We start from the raw sequence: 19,667 nt of genomic DNA on the forward strand, positions 1-19,667 counted from the left end.
TTCTCTTTAAATCAAGTCATTTTTAAAAATTAAAGTCAAATAGGCCTCATCCTAAGAAATGATACTGGTGAAATCAGAGGTTGGAGATACTACATATGTTTTTACCTAATATAAATTAAATCTGCCAGTTTTTCTTTTTTTAAAACTCTGCATCCTTGCTCTGACATTGTATGGGCCACTGTTGAGGGCATGCGTGTCCTGTATTGGGATATTTTGGTCAGACTCCATCTTCACTGAGGAGAGAGACCTTGACTGAATATGGTACTATGCCAGGTGGATTGAAACCCTGTTTCCACTGTAGGTTTACCTTGGTTTCCTGGGAAAGCCCAGAACTACCACTTATCTTCCTAAAAATTTAATTCAAGATCTTAGGTACACACACATTTTGTACTTCCAGGCTCCTGGGGTACAAACCAGACTTAGAGGACGCCTAAGGCAGATGTCGAGTTTGGGCACAGTGAAGTTCTGAGTTGTCAGGTTTACCGATTCATCTGTGTGTGCCAGGCTGTTCCTGATCCATGTAATACCCGGCAAACATCACTCTCAGACGAGATCACTCCCCATATTTGTGCTCATGTGATATCGGTCTTTGGTCCACAGAAACAGGAAATGATCTTTTCGCTGTGCTAACCACCTCCAATCTTACCTTTATATTACATTAGATCTTAAAAAGCCTTTCCTATCATTCTTAAGCAACAGGGCCAGCTGGCTTTTTCTTTTTCTTTTCTTTTGTTTTTTTTTTTTTTTTAATGAGTTTGCAGCTATTACTTGGTGAGGTTGCCCAGGACTGCCCCTCTCCATATTTATCCATTTCTATTTTGTTATTCAACCCACAGGGAGTAGAGCACCCCCTGAGCATCCCTTTAATAAAGCACAGTCATTTTTAGGTCAGATGCAGAACAGGAAACTCTCAAGGCACTCAGCACTCAGGCTGTGGTCCGTAACCCACTACCACGGGCATCACACGTGAGCTTTGCGGACAAGCACAGCCTTGCAGCCCAACCCAGAACCAATTAGAACCTGCACATTAAAAAGATCTCCCGACGATTCGTATCCAGAATAAAATTTGGGAAGCATTACTCTGAGAGTAGCAGTGGGAGAGGAAAGTTGTGTTTGCATACCCTTGCATACAAATATCATCTTTTAAGCCTGGACAGTAGTGACTTTGAATCAGTCTCCCACCATGTCCCATTTTGGCCACACCTGCATGTACCTGTTCACTATTACTTACTATTTTGATTAAAAGTGAGTGACAAATAGATTGCATGAAAATATAACACTGAGAAGTCATGAATCTGATGTCTTGGTCAAATTTTTTTTCTAGTACACATGAACATGAATTCGTAACTACAAGGGTGAGGATATCTGTATATCACTCACACTCGTCCCACACACTGCTCTCATGGGCCATGCCGTGAGGGCGGTTACAGAGAGGGAACCCTGTATATCTTACAGGATACTCTGCAATGCAAGGGGGGAGAACAAAACCAAAACTGAAACCCCTGGACCTAAGTTGTTATAAGCTTTTACTTCAGATCTCAAGTTAGTTAAGGTAACCCTCACATCCCAAGCCACAATACTGAGAGCAGATAATAACAATAATTTCTATCATTGTTTAAAAGCACAAATCTGGCTCTTAATAGACTAATTCACAGTCACTCCAATTGCAAGTTTTACTCATGAATATCATATCACAAGGGAATGTGAAATCCTCTAATTAAACATGATTTGAAAAGCAGCAGAAAATTGAGATGATGAGCGTTCTGGGGAAGGAGAGTCAAGGATTCACCACATGAGAGAGTGAAAGAAAGAATGTGTGTGTGTGTGTGTGTGTGTGCGCGCGCACACACACATGTATGTGTGTCCGTGTGTGTGTGTGTGTGCGTGTGCGCGCCAGTTGGTGGAGACTTCATCTTCACTCACTTCAGGCTGGACTCTCATAGGCTTTCCTCAGACACCCTCCTCTTTGTGGAAGGCGATGGAACTGATGGCGAGCGTACTTTCAGATAACCGATGAATAAACACATAAGATGGCATATTTCTGTAATGAGTGAAAAGCAAAATGAAGGCAGTATGCTAGAAATGTGACACCTGAGCCGTCTCCCAGCTTTCGATGGGAAATGAGAAGCCCACCTGCTCCTTGAAGTGTTTTCAGTGAAAGTTAGAGGAAAAAGGTCATTTTTACAGAGCTATCAGGAGAAAGGATGCCATACTCACATCCTCATTTCCCCTGTTCCCACATATCATTTGTGCATTGGTAGGCAGGTGTAAGACCTTTTCTTCCTGATACTGCAGGGTAACCCATGAAGAAACTTGACCTGTCACTTTAGTTTCTGCAGGAAACTTTGACTTCCCACTGGTTTTGAGGAGATACCCAATAGTAGGAAAGATGTCAGAAGAATAAATTCTAAAATGGAACATTGTGGTAGAGATTTAAGTCGTCATCTCTTTTGCTCTTGTTCCTCTGCGTCACTCTGTATCGTAAGGTCCGCTCTGATGGAGTCCCAAAGCCAACCCACCTTGTTTGGTGTCCCTGAAATGGACTTACGGCTTAGATCATAAACAGATCCGTTAGTTTCTGAACATTTAAAACATCTGAAGTCACCGTGTCTTCTGATGTCACTTCATCACTAGAAATCGAGTTCATACTCCTCTTTCAACCTGAGAGATCCCTGATCTGGTACTTATAGGGTCATCAAAAGTAGGATGTGGTAGCAAAGTAGAAGGCAGGGAAATCTAGGCTAAGAACTAAAAAGCGATGCCAGAGAAGGGGAGAAAGTGGGATCCTTTTGGTGTAAGTTGTCATTAAAGAATTAAACATATAAAAGAAGAAGCTGTAAAGTAGTGGCTTTCATTGATACTTGTGTGGTTATGGTCACAGTTTAGTGTAAAGCATTTTTTAGTAGGTGGTCCTGAAACTGTGTCAAAAGAACACCTTTCAGGGCACCTGTGTGGCTCAGTGGGTTAAAGCCTTTGCCTTCGGCTCAGGTCATGATCCCAGGGTCCTGGGATCGAGCCCCACATCAGGCTCTCTGCTCTGTGGAGAGCCTGCTTCCTCCTCTCTCTCTACCTGTCTCTCTGCCTACTTGTGGTCTCTGTCAAATAAATAAATAAAAATCTAAAAAAAAACAAAAAACAAAAAACAAACAAACAAACAAAAAAACCACCTTTCTGAAACCCTGAGGTCTGTGGTTGTCACACGCTTTGGCAAGGAGTGAGCTGTAGCCGTCCCTTGCCACCCAGCCAAAACCATGGGCTGTGATGGATCTGAGAGGGGAAGGTTCTGTGACTGACTGCGTTATGGGGTGGACATAAGGAATCACTTGCACATGGACGTGAAACCAAAGAATTGGAAAAAAGACTGGCGGGGAGAGACTTGAGCCGTAGGGAGGCACCAAGGCAGTTTGGCAGAGAACTGGTCTTCATCATCAGTATCTTGGTGCCTGTCTTAGGGTTAGCATTCTATTAATGTTGGTTGGTTGAGTGAAAGGCCAAATGGTGGGTGAAAAGGAGTGTGACCCATGGGCAAGAGAGAGGCAGAACTGCTTCTAGGCAGGCAAAGGTGGCAGGAAAGGTATTAGTTGTGCTTTCTGGTGTATTTGTAGGGGGTGGGGAATGGTTTAGAAGGGAACCGCTTCCTGCTTCACAGCAGCGGTAAGGACACCGTTAATCCTTATTGAAAGGCATAGACCTCCTTCATTCCTTTAACCAGTAATCACTGAACACCTCCTGCTTACTCATCTCGTCATTAACAAGATGTGTCATTTTTGCCCTGTGCAGAATCCATGTGCAAAATGTAGCCAAAGTCAATTTATGTTCAGTTGATTTTTTTTTTTAAAGATTTTATTTACTTATTTGACAGACAGATCACAAGTAGGCAGAGAAGCAGGCAGAGAGAAAGAGAGGAGGAAGCAGGCTCCCCGCCGAGCAGAAAGCCCGATACAGGGCTCGATCCCAAGACGCTGGGATCATGACCTGAGCCAAAGACAGAGGCTTAACCCACTGAGCCACCCAGGTGCCCCTGTTCAATTGATTTTTTAAAAAGATTTTATTTATTTGAGAGAGAGTGAGAGAGAGCATGGGAGGGGAGAAGTTCAGAGGGAGAAGCAGACTCCCCATGGAGCTGGGAGCCCGATGCGGGACTCAATCCCAGGACTCCAGGATCATGACCTGAACTGAAGGCAGTCGATTAACCAACTGAGCCACCCAGATGCGCTGTACAGTTGATTTTTGGCAGAGGCACCAAGACAGTTCATTTAGGATAGAACAGAATAATCTTTTTGTCAAATGCTGCTGGTGCAACATGCAAAATAATGAAGTTGGAACTCTTCCTCACGCCGTATACAAAAATGAGCTCAAAATGAATGTGAGAGCTAGCTCTCAGAAGAAAATACAGGAATAAATTTTCATTATGTTCGATTAGCCAGTGGGTTATTAGATATGACATCGGAATCACATGGAACCACAGGAAAAATAGATACATTGTACTTTGTCAAAACTGGAGACTTGTGCTTCAGAGCACACCATCAAGAAACTGAAAAGACAATCTACAAAATGGGCGTAAATATTTGTAGATCATACATCTGATAAGAAACTAACGTGCAGGATATGTTAAAACTTGCTGTTCAACAGTAAAAAAGATAGCCCAATTTTTTTTAAAGTGGACAAAGAATTTGCATAGTCCTATCTCTAAAGAAGGTATATACAGGGTTGGTAAGCACATGAAAAGATGCTCAACATCATTAAACATTAAATAATTATAAATAAGAAACACAAAAGGCACCACGTTTCATCTACCAAGGTGGTGAAAATAAAGACGTATACCATGTGTTGGCAAGTATGTAGAGAAATCGTAACCGTCGAACAATCCTGGTCAGAATTAAAGGTAGTGTAGCTGCTACAGCAGGTAGAGTTCTGCTACTCAGAACTCTTCTGGCATTTCCTCAAAATGTTAACCGTAGACTTACCACATGACCTGCCAGTTCTCCTCTTAGATATATACTCCAAAGAACTAAGAACATCAATTCAATCATGTACATGGACATGCGCTCTGATACCACCACTGTTCACAGTAGCCAGAATGTGGAAACAGCCCAGATGTCCATCAGTGAATGAATGGATTAAAAAAAAAAAAAAAAAAAAAGTGTTTCTATACACCCAGCAGAATACTATTCAGCTGTAAAAAAGAAAAGACATACCGATACGTCCTACAGTGAGGATGAACCTCCAAAACATTATTCTAAGTGGAAAAAGGCTGACACAAAGAACCACATCTTGCATGATGCTATTTATATGAAATGTCCAGAATAAGCATATGTGGAGAAACAGAAAGAAGGACTAGTGGTTGGAAGGAGCTGAAGGTTGGGAAGAGATGGGGAGTGATCATAAATGGGTAGGAGATTTCTTTTTGGTATGATAGAAATGTTCTAAAATTATATGTGATGTGGTTACACAGCTTTAAACATATTCAAAACCATGGACTTATACATGTGAAAGAGTGAATTGTATGGTATATGAATCTCTCAATAATACTTAAAAGGCAAAACATATTCCACCTTTTTGAGTGATTGGAGAATGACCAACAGCCTTTCATAACTCAATTTGTGAAATAACATGCCAGTGAAATAACACACAATTTATAATTTGGGGTTAATTTGGGGGAAGCATGGGGGAAAGTAGCTATAGACCTGATGCACACAGATGGAGACTTTTGTTACAGGTGAAATCAGAAGTTTCCAGAGGAAGAAAACAGCACTCTTAGAAAGGGGAAAACGCACATCTTTGGGGCGACTCCAAAGGCAACTGTGAGAACTTGGGTCAGGGCACAGGAAAAGCTGAGAGTGTGCCTTCAGAAGAAAGGAAAACCAACTGTCTTTAACTTGGCAGGAAATGTCTTGGGGTACAGCATGGTGTCTGTTGACTTCATCTTCTTCGAAGATCATTCTCCTCTTGGTTACACCAGAGAAGATTAACTTTATAGGACTCTGGTATACTTTAACATAAGAAGAATAAATTTCCCTTCTGTTACCTTTTGGCACATCCCTAAAGGCAGTCAGAATACAAATGTCTGTTCCGCTTTTCCGATGACACAGAAACGCTCCCATTCAGCACTACAGCTGGTATACCACACAACATGACTAAAAGGCCAGAAGCAGGACTCAGCCACACGCACCATGGGCTCTGCTGCGCCACTCTCAGGGCCAATGGAGGTCTCAGTATGGAGTCCTGCGTACCACTTGATTTTTTCATGTGTGCCTGTATATGTACATGTTCATACATATGTATGAAAAGAAATAACAATTGCACAGCAAAGCATTTCTGCAATGTACAACATAAAAACATCCAAAGTGATATGGTGAAAGTTGTTTCTTCATCACCCCTGACAATTATTATGGTTCCTTCTGTGTTTGTCCAGACATACTGTATCTGGGCACCATCCATCTCCTTCCATAGCCAAGCACTTTTTTCCAGACAACTTAGTGTATTTAAAAGTATCCAATTATAATCACTGGCCATGCAGATCAGGGCAGCCGGAGCCAGTGGTCCTGCACTCTGAGATGCATCAGAGCCTTATTAAAAATGTCTGGATCCCCATGAAGCTCTGCTCACACCTAAGTTTAGGTAGGAGTGGTTTGGGTAGGAGTGGGGTTGAATGGCCTTCATCTTCTAGGAAATTAGGAGTGCGGGTAAAAGAAGCAAATATTTCAGAGCTTTGAGTCCTACACCTGCTCGTGGTCATCATTAATCAGCTTTGCTTGGAATACACATCGGGTGGAATGCCAGTCTGGCTGCCAGTTGCACCAAGCGCTCTTAGGTGGGAACGTGGAACATCCCTCACTGTACACTTGAAGTGCCTTTTCCTTCAGGGCCTGAATAAACGCACCTGTGACATGCCAAAAATAAGTGAAATCGAAGTATTCTATTATATATTAAACATGAAAAACAAGTAACAGTAGTGTCTGTAGTTTCCATTTTTGTAAACTAGTAATACATTAGAAGGAAAATGTAGCACTGTAACATACCAGACGTTAACAGCGTTACCCAGGGTGAGGTTATTAGGTACGGGATGAGGGTGGGGTGGCGTGAGGAATAGACTTTCTTCAGTAGCCAGCTCAGAGTTATGTGAACTTACTAAAATAAGAGCATATCTTAATTCCATAATAAATACTGTTTTAATGTACACTTAAGTTTTCAGGTGGCCTGCTGAGTATGGAACTATGTATGTGTGTGGGAGGACTTTGTTTCTTTAGCTTTCAGTTGTCTTTCTAAGGCCTTAGTGAACTGTCCTCTGTTCTTACTTGGAAATAAGTCTATACCAAGTTGATAAAAAAAAAAAAAAGTTCTTAGAGCAGAGTGGTTTTTAGTCAAGCCACAGGGCCTTCACAAATTAGTTAACCAAAAAGCAGAGAGATTGGGTGGGGGGGAAGGGATGGCAGAGTCCATGTTAAATCATGTATATTTTATGTCGAGTCTTAAATCCCTCTAGTGAACACATACTGTTTTCTTTCATACTTTTCAAAACACTCTGCAGTTAACACCACCACCACCACCTACAAAAAAATACAATAGAATAACCATTTGCAGTTTTTAACTAGTGATAGTAATTTTATATCTTAACTAGTTGAGGCATTTGGTTTCCAACTTAAGGGATCACACAAAGTATATATAATGGTTAAGAATGTACTGGGCAATGAGCATCTCTTGAGAGCTACTTAAGAGAATAGTCATAGTGAATTTAAAAAAGTACTCATCTACGGATTCATCCCATTTCTCTGAATGTGTCTTGTAAAAATCAGTTACGCTGGAATGTTTCACCTGGTAAAATTTTATTTTTAATGTTATTCATAAACATATGAAACATGAATTGACTCTCAATGTCCAAAATGGGTAGTTAGACAAATTTTGGTATGTAACGGCCACGATAGTTTATCATGGGCTGTTAGCTTCAGTAAATAAAGTTTTGAAGACAGTTGATAGCATGAGAATTATTTATTTGTTTATTTTTAAAAGATTATTTATTTATTTATTTGATAGAGATCACAAGTAGGCAGAGAGGCAGGCAGAGAGAGAGAGGGAAACAGATTCTGCTGAGCAGAGAGCCCGACGCGGGGCTTGATCCCAGGAGCCTGGGATCATGACCTGAGCTGAAGGCAGAGGCTTTAACCCACTGAGCCACCCAGATGCCCCGAGAAATTATTTAATAACAAAATTATGTTAAATATAAAAGGATGATATAAATCTTCACACCTTAATTTGTCAAAAGTGGGTATTATATATGTTTATATATATGTAATCGAGTTGGTAAAGAAAATAATGATTGAAGGTTTTTTTTTTCCCTTTCTAAGCTATTGGTAGGAACAGTTTTTAAATGATTTCTTTCCCATAGAATAGCTGAGAATTCGAGTCCTTAGAAGGATTCTCTGATTTCAAATATTGTCCATAATTTTTGAAATTCTGTTTTGGTACCATATCTGTTTATTCCAGTGTTACTGAGGTGTAACTGACATATGGCATGTGTAAGTTGTACAGCATAATGACATGATTGACTTGATTTACTTGTGTCATGACCATGAACCAAAACAGTTTGACTAGTGTCCATCATGTTATGTAATTGATTTTAGTCTTTAAAAAATCCAAAGATGGGGGCACCTGGGTGGCTCAGTGGGTTAAAGCCTCTGCCTTTGGCTCTGGTCATGATCCCAGGGTCCTGGGATCAACCCCACCCTCCCCACCCCCCCCCACCCCCGCACTGGGCTCTCCGCTCAGCGGGGAGCCTACTTCCTCCTCTCTCTCTGCCTACTTGTGATCTCTGTCTGTCAAATAAATAAACAAAAAAAAATTTTTTTTAATCCAAAGATGAACTTGGGTTGGCAATAATTCTTTTGGTCCAGTGGACTTCTGCTGTCTTCACTGCTTAGAGAACATCCTTTTGTCATTGGGCTTTATAAGTTCCACTACAGAGCCACCTTCATTCACTAGTCTTAGTCTTTTCTCTCATGAGGGACACCTTTATGAGTTAGACTTCTGTAACTTTTTTCTGGTTCCCAGATGTATTTTCTATTTTAAGGCAGAGAAGCTTGTCATTATTTTCAAGTGATATTAAATTTCCAACATAATTATTTAAAAGCCAGAGAGAGACCTATTGATCCCTGATAAGGTGTAGTTCTGTGCGCCCGTGTGTTTACTCCTACGGCTCCTTAGTTTAACTGTTCATAATATGCCCACCGTGGATTCATTATGTTATAAGTCAGGGACAAGTGGCATTTGTGTATGTCTGCTCTGTGAGTGTGAATCGATAGATGATAGATGAATGCACATCCTGGTGGTAATATAAAATAGAAGCCGTGCATGTGTGTGTGTGTGTGTGTGTGGTCATGATTGAAGTTCAAAGTCATGGAGAGGCAGTGGAGTCAGTTGCAAGACAGCCCTTTCCTTGAAGGGAATGTGCTTGAGTACGAAACAGAACTCTCTGTGTTCGTTTTACACTTCTGTTTGATGGAATCTAAGGTTATGGAAATGAGTATAAAAATAATTTGTCTGAAAGAAGTCTGGATGCAGAAATCTAATAGAGAAAATATTTGAGAATATGGTTCCTCAGTGAGTACAACAGATATACTTCCCCCAGCACCACATAGCGTGGATCAAAGCATCCCATGACTTGGATCCTTGTGGTCAAATCATTATGTATTGATTGGAACCCCACTGGAGGATTAACCCCTCGTGTTCATGCTAAGTTTTTTCTCACTCTCGGTATCTGTAATTTTAGGGATTTAATCTTTTTGCTGTTATTAGTGTCTTTTTAAAGCTAATCATTTACTTGGATATATTTGTCTTTCTAAATTATTTTATTCTAAATTATTTAATTGCTCTATTCTTTGCTAGATAAAATTAATTTATGAAAAGATCATACAATTATATGAAAGCAGTTTTCTGGTGGAAAGGAGGAGGAAAATGTATAATCCTCTGGGTAGAAAACAGCAAGAGAATCTCAAAATCAAGTACAGATTTTTATCATTTTCATTATGTAGATTAAATGATAAATTCTAGCTTTTTAAAGAATCCTTCACAGTCTGAGTAGAGAGCTTTGCCTCTAACAAAAGCCTGTCAAACACTTTTCATATATGGTGGTTACATTTCTAACATTGGACTGTTCACATTTTGGAATTTAACTCTTGCTCTCAAAGAACAATTCAGAATTAATTAGTAAATTCATGGGGAAAAAGAAACCCTCGATTCCTCCATGTCCACTTTCAGCCATGTGGGTTCCGCTTGCCTTTTAAGTCTGATGGGATGGTTCTTGGCAACATATTCATTCTCTTGTCCTTTTGTGTGTGTGTGTGTGTGTTTTTTTTTTCAGTTTGTCCCATGAGGAGCACCCCCATAGCCATCCTCTCTATGGACATGGTGTATGCAAGTGGCCAGGCTGTGAAGCAGTGTGCGAAGATTTCCAATCATTTCTAAAGTAAGAATGATTTTATATTGCTTTTTTTCTTTTACATAGCCATCACCTCCCACTGTTCATGCTTTTCCTCATAAAATGCCTTTTTGATGGAGGGTTTCATACCACCATTTTGAGAATGGACTCTAAATCATAAGGTCTAGCACATTGTCATAGGAGTAGTTACAGAATCTGTGGAGGGTTGATTGTAAAGGGCAAAGGAGGTATCACCAAGGACAGTTTTGATGCTCTTTGTGAGAGTCTGTGTTTACCCGTGTTCTCAGAATGACAGTGATTAAATAAAAATTCTCCCGGTATTAAATTAGCAGTAATTTATTTTTCACTTTTATTCATGTGTCTGCATACTGAATCACTGATCTACTAACTCTAATTTTTTAGAACTGCTATCAGTGACTGGCTAGTTGTAGCTTGGTGATTGGTCCTCTTTGTTTTTCTGCAAATGACTTTATACACTTAAGAAATGGGTGCCAAGGAAATGCTATCACCTTGCTTCTTACCTTTCCATATTGGCGTTCACTTTAGTTTGGATTCATGTCCTTACGGTGAGAATGGAGTAACTTTAATTTCTCCAGTTACAGTATGACTGAAAACTTGGGTTACTCCATTTGAATCTATAACACTGTTAAAGTGTCTCTGGAAATAAATGATACATGAATCTTCTCCTAATTGAAATGAAAGGCTTCTGCACTACATCTTACTATTTCCCTTTCCTACCGTGACCTTGTCCTTTAATAAAATGTAGACTAAACTGCCCTGTGTTATGGACACCCTCATAGATTTATTGATAGTATCACTGAATCACTGACAGACCAAATATAATAATACACTGTGTTCAGCATATTTACCTATCATGCCGTAATCCAGTATATGCACACGTATCAGTCCTCTATATCTGGCTTCATGATGGCTTACAAATTTGGTATTTGGGGATCTTTCCTTCTGTCTTTTCTGTCTTATTCAAGCCTCTAAAACTAGAAGCAGGCAGATTTATGTGCAGTTTTCTGGTTTTGTGCAGTCTTTATATTGTTAAAACAATCTCTATATTTAGCTTTATGGACCTGGATACAAATATTGTAAACCTGCCATTGAAAGGACATCCAGTGTTATCTGAAGGGGGCTTTGGTGAATATCATTTTTTAATTAAGGAAGCCTGTAAATCTATTTCAGAGCTTCCCAGCCATAACATTTTACTTGAAAAGCATGGGGGGGGGGGTCATTAGAATCTTAAGTACTTAAAAATTTTTTTTAAAAAAGAGATGCCTGAAATTTGTTTTAAATATCAACAATCAAGATCAGTAAGCAAAAGCCCTTCACAATTCTTATAATCCAAGTTACTGTTATTGGGCTTTGTTCTCTCATAAATCACTCATTATAAATCATTGTTTTGTTATTACCTAATTGTATTTAGATAATGAAAGAAAAAGACCTCAGCAGAAGCCACTTTCAAATTCTGACTTCACCTTTTGCACCAGTGCTAGCTTTGAGAAATGCATTGGTGCTAATTTCGCTCATCTGTAGAACGGCTGATAACCATCTGTAAATAAGATTTATTTTCATAAAGTCTCTAGAAATATACAGTTGCTATGAATATTCTCATGTATCCGTTTCTGAGTCACAAGGGAAAGGGGCAGTTTTCCAATATGATCCATTTTAAAAATGTTGTTTATTACCAAAGTATTTACACCCTTATCCTCAAATCAAAAGTCCATTTATTATGTAAACTGACAATTAGGTGATATCTATAGATAGAGAGAAAGAGATAGATATATAGATATATGTATAATGTATATGCGTTTTATATATAATTTTATTATATAATATATATTACATGTAATATTACATATATTATATATATAATCTTTTTTTTTTCTTCTGTGCCTCCACCATGAGATAGTAAACTTTCAAACCACACCTCATACTAAAGAGAATCTAAAGATCATCAGAATTGGGACCTAGAGTAATTCTTATTTTTTTTTTTAATCCTTTTAAGGATAGTAGAGGAGCCTGGCTCTTTATAGGAAACCACCTCTCAATTATTTATTGTGGTTTTGCGCATGAAAGGACATGTTTTCAGTTCGTATTTGCTCAGTGGAATTGGAATGCCCACTGTGAACCTGCACCTGTTGCTTGTTGATTTCCTGGGACTTAGTTGTGGACTTGTATTTGTTAGAAGACTTCTGTTCGCAAGTTACAGAAGACTGACTTAAATTGACTTAACTCCTCATCCTTTCCCCCCCACTTAAAAAAATCGGGGGGCTTTTCCCCTAAAATAATTAGAGAATTATCATTCCCTAATGATAATTGGCTCTTGTTACTGGGACGTCCATGGCTGCATTCAGATCCTTCAGCGGTGTTACTGGAGAATTGGTTCTGTGTCTGTTAGCTCAGTTTTCTTCTGTGTTGCCTTCGTTCTTAGGCTCTTTCCAAGTAGAGCTAAGGAGGACAATGCCATGCCGTTAAGTTTATTCGTCTCAGAGCGCATCTCTTTTTTCCGTAGTTTCAGCAGCAGTCCTGAGCAGACTCTCATTGACCCAGACTGAGTCACGTGTTCCAGCTTTGAGCCCATCACGGTGATGTAGCCAGGCTCCCATCAGATGCACACCTCCAGAGCAGACAGAGAAGTGTTCACCCCCACGAACCCCATGGGGGCGAGGGAGGAACGACTTGGTTCCTGAGTGCGAGAAAGGAGTATGCAAATCAGCAAAGGGAGAGTAAATGCTGAAGAGGAAAAAACAAAAAAACTCTAGAACTCACTGTTCTCTTACTGCTTTCCTTCGTTCCACATCAGTTGGCCGTATATTCCTCTCTAGCATGATTTTAGTTCTTGGAAATTCAAAGTTGTCTTCAGGTTTCCGTGTCTTGCTTAATGTAGTGGAAAACAAGTTCGTCTTCTCGCAGACTCACTTCTCCCACATCTGTGTGCCGTCTAAAGCGTAATCACCCTGGCTTTAGTGAAACCAGCTCTGCTTTCCATTGAACTGGTCTGGAAGAGCTACCGTATTTCGTGTGGGTCAAACAGAAACCACGTGGCCTCTGACTCACGTCCCCGTGGAGTCACTGTTAGTGGGAAGTGATGTTTTAAGCATTTCTTCTCCAACTGTGCAAGAGTGTGGATCCTGGAATCACACCTTTCTTGGGTTCACTCTTCTTTTCCATTATCCCTCCCCAGAGGTAATTTTCTCATGGTTTCGGCAGGTTGATAACCAGCAGCATTTGGCTTCTCCAAGGCACTCTTAATAACAAAATGTAGCGTTGCTCAGACCTTGACTCAGTTGTGGCTTTCTGGTTTTATTTTGTTTTTTTCTCAACCTATCTTCTGGTGCCCTGATTCTATACTCCCCTAGCAAGGGTTTATAATTAAACATCTGTACAACAGGGACAGTTCCAAGTCTTCCCATATGCTGTGGACCCCTGCACAACACAGATTTGTTGCGGAGATCCACTTACATGCAAATTTTTCCCCCCAATAAATACAGTAGTTTTATAAATATATTTCCTTTCCTTATGATTTTCTTAGTATTTTCTGTTGTAGCTTACTTTATTGGAAGACACTATATAATACATACAATATATATAAATATGTGTTAATTGACTTTTTATGCTGTTGGTTAGGCCTCCTGTGAACAGTAGGATACTAGTCAAGTTTTTGGGGGGAGTCAGAATTACAGATTTTTGCTCGCTGAGGGGGTCAGTGTTCCTAATTCCCACCTTTTTCAAGGGGTCAACTGTGTAACTCATTTAATCCTTACGCCACCCTGATAATTAAGGTTTTACTCTCAACCTGCCGATAAGGAAACTGACACAGAGGGGTTAAGTGATTTTCCCTAGCATCACACAGCTAATGAGAGGTGGAGTCAGGATCCAAACCCAAGCTGTCTGCCTTTGTAGTGCTTGCTCTTAACTGCTATGCAATACCTCCTGGTTTAGAAGCAGTGCAGTTTATTAACTGTATCCTTTCAACTTAAGGCAGTAGGTGTAGAAAAAGCTTTGAAGCAAAGGCAGATTGGGTGGTGAAGCCACTTTGTATTAGTGTGTTCAGTGAACTAGTTACACAGCATCTCTGAGCACCAATATCCACCCACGTAATTTGGGACAATAATCTTAGTACCCCACCTCTCAGGCTTGTTGGAATTAAGAGACACATCATGTAAAGTGCCTGACCCATACCAGACACTCTTTAAAAATATATTAGTACTTCTTTTCTTATTTATTCACTTAAGTATATTTTTAAAGGAGGAATAATTTTATTTAAGTATATTTTTTAAAGTATATTTTTAAAGGAGGAATAATTTTAGAAATCCAAATGTTTCTAGGGGCGCCTTGGTGGCTCAGGTTGTTAAACGTCTGCCTTTGGCTCAGGTTGTGATCTCAGGATTCTGGGATCGAGCCCTGCATGAGGCTCTCTGCTCAGCGGGGAGCCTGCCTCCCTCGTCTTCCGCACCTGCCCCCCCACCCAGCGCCTCTCCACCTACTTGTGATCTCTCTCTCTGTCAAATAAATAAATAAAATCTTTAAAAATAAAAAAAACAACAAATATTTCTGACCATTCTAGGGAAGGTATCATGACACTGCAGAGCATTAATCTGTCACAAGAGACTGATCTTTAATATAATTTTTTAACCATAAAGTTCTTGTCAAAAGTCCCACACAGTCAAATGTGATTGTGGGGCGGGGGGCGGGGGCACAGAATGGCAGGCTTTTTCTGTAAGGGATGAGACAGTAAATATGCTGGGTTTCACAGCTCCTCACCTGCGCCATTGTAGGCATAAAAGCAGCCATAGGACCAGATGTAAGGAATGGGTGGTTAGATTGCTGACCTCTGACCTAGGGTAAAGCTTTTTGGTGTCATAACCTTCATAGCTGGGAAATCTTTCTGCATTTCCGTGGCCGTTGCTATTCTGGGTTATTCCAGTCTAGGTTTACAGAACCCTTAGATTTATTCATATTGTGGGGGAACATCCACGTATGCCCTGTTACTTCATTCACCAGCCACAGTTTTTATACTTAGATGGGCTTGGGTTTTTCCACCTGGTTTTTAGGGCTCAATATGAAAGGGCAAAGTGACTTTGCTCTGTAACAAAGTGACAGCTCTGTAACTGTTCCCTGAGCTGCTTCTGCTCGGGCTCGTGAGATGTAACTTTTTAGAGAGGCCAAGATCAGTTATTCAGGATAAAAATCCCATCTGACAGTATAATGCCAGTGTTCACAGAGAGAGAGGTTACGGGAAGGGAGGGGAGACCCATGGGTCTAAAAATGAGGCATATTCTTTTTTCCCTCCTGAGAGCAAAATATCATAACTGTTGGTAAATCAAAACCAGAGATTTGACACTTTTCTGTGATCATTCTGCAGTGTTTGTTCCCAAGGTGAGGTATACCACAGGGCCCTTGATTTCAAAGATAAATACTGTACAAATAACCATCCTGTTGTCTTTCCCCCACAGCCAACAGAGGCAGGCTTTATCAGAATCAGCAGATACCCAGTCTATTGTACGCATTTATTTCCCTGTTTCTTCTCAAAACAAGTTGCAGTTTTCGTGTTGATTTTTTTTTTAACCCATCAGCCATGAGTTATCATGTGACTGTTGGATTTGTTACCGCTAACGGATACCAGCAGGTGCCCGTGCTAATTTGAATGAACTCCTCTAGCCCTGCCTTGCTTGGAGTCCTCCGATAACGGCAAAACAAAAACAACCCCAATCCAATCCAGATAGGTGAAGCTCCCTGTGTTCCTCCATTCTCTCCCCACTTGGATCAGGTTGTTTCTTTCCAAACCCGGTTGAAGACACAGCCATTCCCTGGGGAGACACGGATTTATAATTCTTCCCCCTTTTCTTTTCAGAAAGGGCTCACACAATTTGCTGAGAGAGTGGAGGAGAGGATTTGAGGGTTGAATCATGACTACATTTCCCTGTTTCTAACTTAGAATGTAAAATCAGACACAGACCCATAGTTTCACAAATACCAGGTAGTCTCACGTGCTTGGGAAGAATATCTCTTTCCCCTAGTTTTTCTTCTAGATGGTCATTTGTGTCACATCTCAGAAGAGCAGAATGCACGTCCTTGCTTGGTATCCATTCGAAAGGAATTCTTGTTTTTGTTTTGTTTTTATTTTGGAGCTGTTTGTCTTGGAGAAGAGCACCACGTACAACAAACTACTCCTTTGCGTGTTGGACGGTTGTATATTATTTATTAAAACAAAATAAATGTTCTACATGCTCTAATAGGCTAGGAGAAGAAAAGGTGAAGGAAAATGCCCAAGGCCGGAACTTTGACCCTTTCAAAAAGGTCGACAACTGCAGACAGTAGAGGACATTTCATCGGCCATTTGCTTTAAAAAAAAAAATTTTTTTTTTTTCTGTGAATTTTACTTCTCAAAACTGTGAAGAGTTTTATGTGAAAGAAACTACTAAGTGCGCTCTGTAATGTTTTCACAAGTGTTTTTATCATGGTAACATCTTGTTTACTTTAGTTCCCGGCCTAAAACTACTTGGAACATGTTAAGAAAACATCTCGAGAAAGCCTCCACAAAGAGGCCTTTGTTTAACAACCACGGAGAGGCTGCAAGGATCACAAAGGTGTTAACTTTCCGCCCCTTAAGCACTTCCACATGAAGTTGCAGCAACCATGTTTGTGGTTTTGGAAAAACAAAGTGTATGTTAAAGAAACCAGGTATATGCTAATACATGTCGAAGGAGGCCGGATATCATAAATTGTTTCAAACCATTTGTGGCTCTCGGTTTGCACGCCTGAAAGTTCTGCAGTGAAATTGCCTCCAGTTCTCGCAGGAGGCTTGAGCACATGTAGAGGGAGTAGCGGGCTCCAACGTAGGTGTCTGCAGATTCAAGCCCAGCCCCACCATTGAAACCTCCAGAATATGGGGATGACACTGGTCCCCCTGCAAACCCCCTGCCTCCAAGTGACAAGTGTTTGAGTATCACAAGGTGAGCTCAGGGTTTTTTGGATGAATTTGACTTTTACCCTGATCGTGCATTTTTGCCTTGCTTTAGAAAAATTAAAAAGTGGTTGTTACCAGAACACGTCCCTTCCCCCTTAAAAAGTCTGCCCTTTCACCTTTCTGACATTGTTTGGGAGTTCAGGACCTTTCCAAGTACTCAGAGAGGTCAGAGTGGCCTAAATACCACAGTGCCCTCTAGTGATCTATAGAATATTGGATAGAAAAGTTTAGACACATTTGCCGAAGATAACAGGCCCCTTGCCACCACTTTACTCAAAAAAAGAAAGAAGCAAATAGCCTTTGAACTCATTTTTTTTTCCCCGCAAACAGACTTTAGTCAGAAATGCAAATGAAATTTAATTTTTCCTTGTAGACTTTGGAAGCTTTAGACAAATTCTTTAATGTCTATCCTGCAGTTAATTCTGCATATAACTGAGTGTGTGTATACAGTACCTTGTACCACTCGAGATACATTGTTGTGTGTTCTTCTCTTTCAAGAGCCATTAGTTACATACTTCACATGATCATTTCCGGCGTGTAATTAGAAGGCATTACTTAAAAGACAGGGATCATCTTTGCTCCATACTTTTATTGACACTGTCTACCATATTATGGCCATGTCTAAATGGTAAAATTTATTATTAGCAGCAGTGTCACAAAAGTCTGAGACAGCGATTTTCCTTTCAATAAAAGTAGTTAAAAACCTTTTAGAAAATCCATAATTTTGATTGCTGGTACTTCATAAATGTATAACTGGTACTTTTTAGCTGTCTCTTTAGGGAAAAATGAGTTTTATCACCTGCAGTACCTGGGTTAATGAAATTGTGTGTTGGAATTTCGCCAGGATGAAAGATGAGATCATTCCAAGACACTAATATTGGCAACAGGTCTCATAAAAAGCTCTGACTCTTGAGTGAAGTATCATTAGATTTTTTTTATTATTATTATTTTATTTAAATTGAGGGATTAAGTTAGTTGTCCTTTTCAAAGTTTCTGTGCTAGTGAGATTCTCACTTGGCATCACATTCAAAACCCAGTGACCTAAAAACCTGCACAGAGCCAAGAGAAACAGAGAAATGTCCATCAGTGCCTAGTAGAAGAATTTCCTTGCTTCGAATTTCAGCTCCAGTTCCTGTTCAGCCCTTTACAAATCACGACTCCCAGCTCAAATTTGAAATAATGCTCCTTTTTCCCCCGTGTTCCTCCTGTGTTTGATTGTTTGTGGATATTAGCTGTCCAGGAAATCCCATACTTACAGATATAAATCCAGAATGATCTTGTTTTTCCGCAGCCAGCCCAGGATGTATTAGGCAGTTATGATGATTTGTTAATTTTTGTGACCTGTATTTATTTTATGTGCGCTGTATACTTTGAGGGTGGAATCAGCTGTTGAAATAGTCTCGTCTCTCACACACAGAAAGGAAGCACTCTACTTTTCCTCTTCTGCTTTGGGTTTTCTGGCTTTATTTTTGGAAGGTTTTTTTAATCTCCTAGTGTCTGTTCCGTATACGCTTCTTCCGTATGGCGATAAACAAGAGCTATATTGTGCCTCATACACTTAAACTCAGCCCTGTCGAGGGCGGGTCTTTGGCGATGTGTGAACAGGGCCCCGTTCCTTCCAAATGCGTTTTGCATCCATAACAGGTCTTGACTGTGTGATTCTGTCCTCATTTTTGCAGTGATGCACATTTCCCCCAAATAATGTATTAATCCTCAGATTTAATATGTGTTTAGGTAGAATTCTGCTCATAATAGATAAGGAAATTATATTATAGTCTTGTAGAAGAATAAAAATCACGGAGGTTAGCATGATTTCTTTCACTCTTCCAGCCACCACCTACTCTCATATAAAAGGTAATCCTGATGATTCTCTCTCTCTCTCTCTCTCTTTTTTAAATCAGGTATTTGTTTCTGTCTACCTCTGATTCTCTTTCTGTTCAGAGACCCACTGCTGCTTCTGAGTCTCAGTGTCAAGTCACTGGCTAGGAGATGCTGCCAGTTTTTTGATGTCTCAACTTATGATGGTTACAGAAATAATGGAAACTGGGGCAGTCTACCAAAAAATTAGAGAACGAGTAATAAAAATGCAATCCTACCAAACAACATATATTTACAGTAGCCTGTTGTTTTTATAGCAGCGTTTTAGCAAGATTTTATATTTGCATCCATTTGGGTCTGGAAAAATGACACACGCCAACGTTCATAACTGCTCCTGATGCCTCCACATTTTCCGTAGCCTTTCTCTTTCAACAG

At 40.1% G+C, this 19,667-nt stretch overlaps 1 protein-coding gene across 7 annotated transcripts in view; it reads left to right on the plus strand.

The window, feature by feature from the left end:
- Positions 1 to 19,667, plus strand: part of FOXP1 (forkhead box P1) — a 578,496-nt gene that overhangs the window by 513,444 nt on the left and 45,385 nt on the right. For all 7 annotated transcript variants that reach the window (XM_080822733.1, XM_080822734.1, XM_080822735.1 and 4 more), the window contains one exon: positions 10,358 to 10,462. In XM_080822733.1, coding sequence (XP_080678859.1) covers positions 10,358 to 10,462 — 105 coding nt within the window. The remainder of the gene's footprint in view (positions 1 to 10,357; positions 10,463 to 19,667) is intronic.

Source organism: Martes martes (assembly GCF_963455335.1).
Source record: "Martes martes genome assembly, chromosome: 1".
Taxonomy (NCBI): Eukaryota; Metazoa; Chordata; class Mammalia; order Carnivora; family Mustelidae; genus Martes; species Martes martes.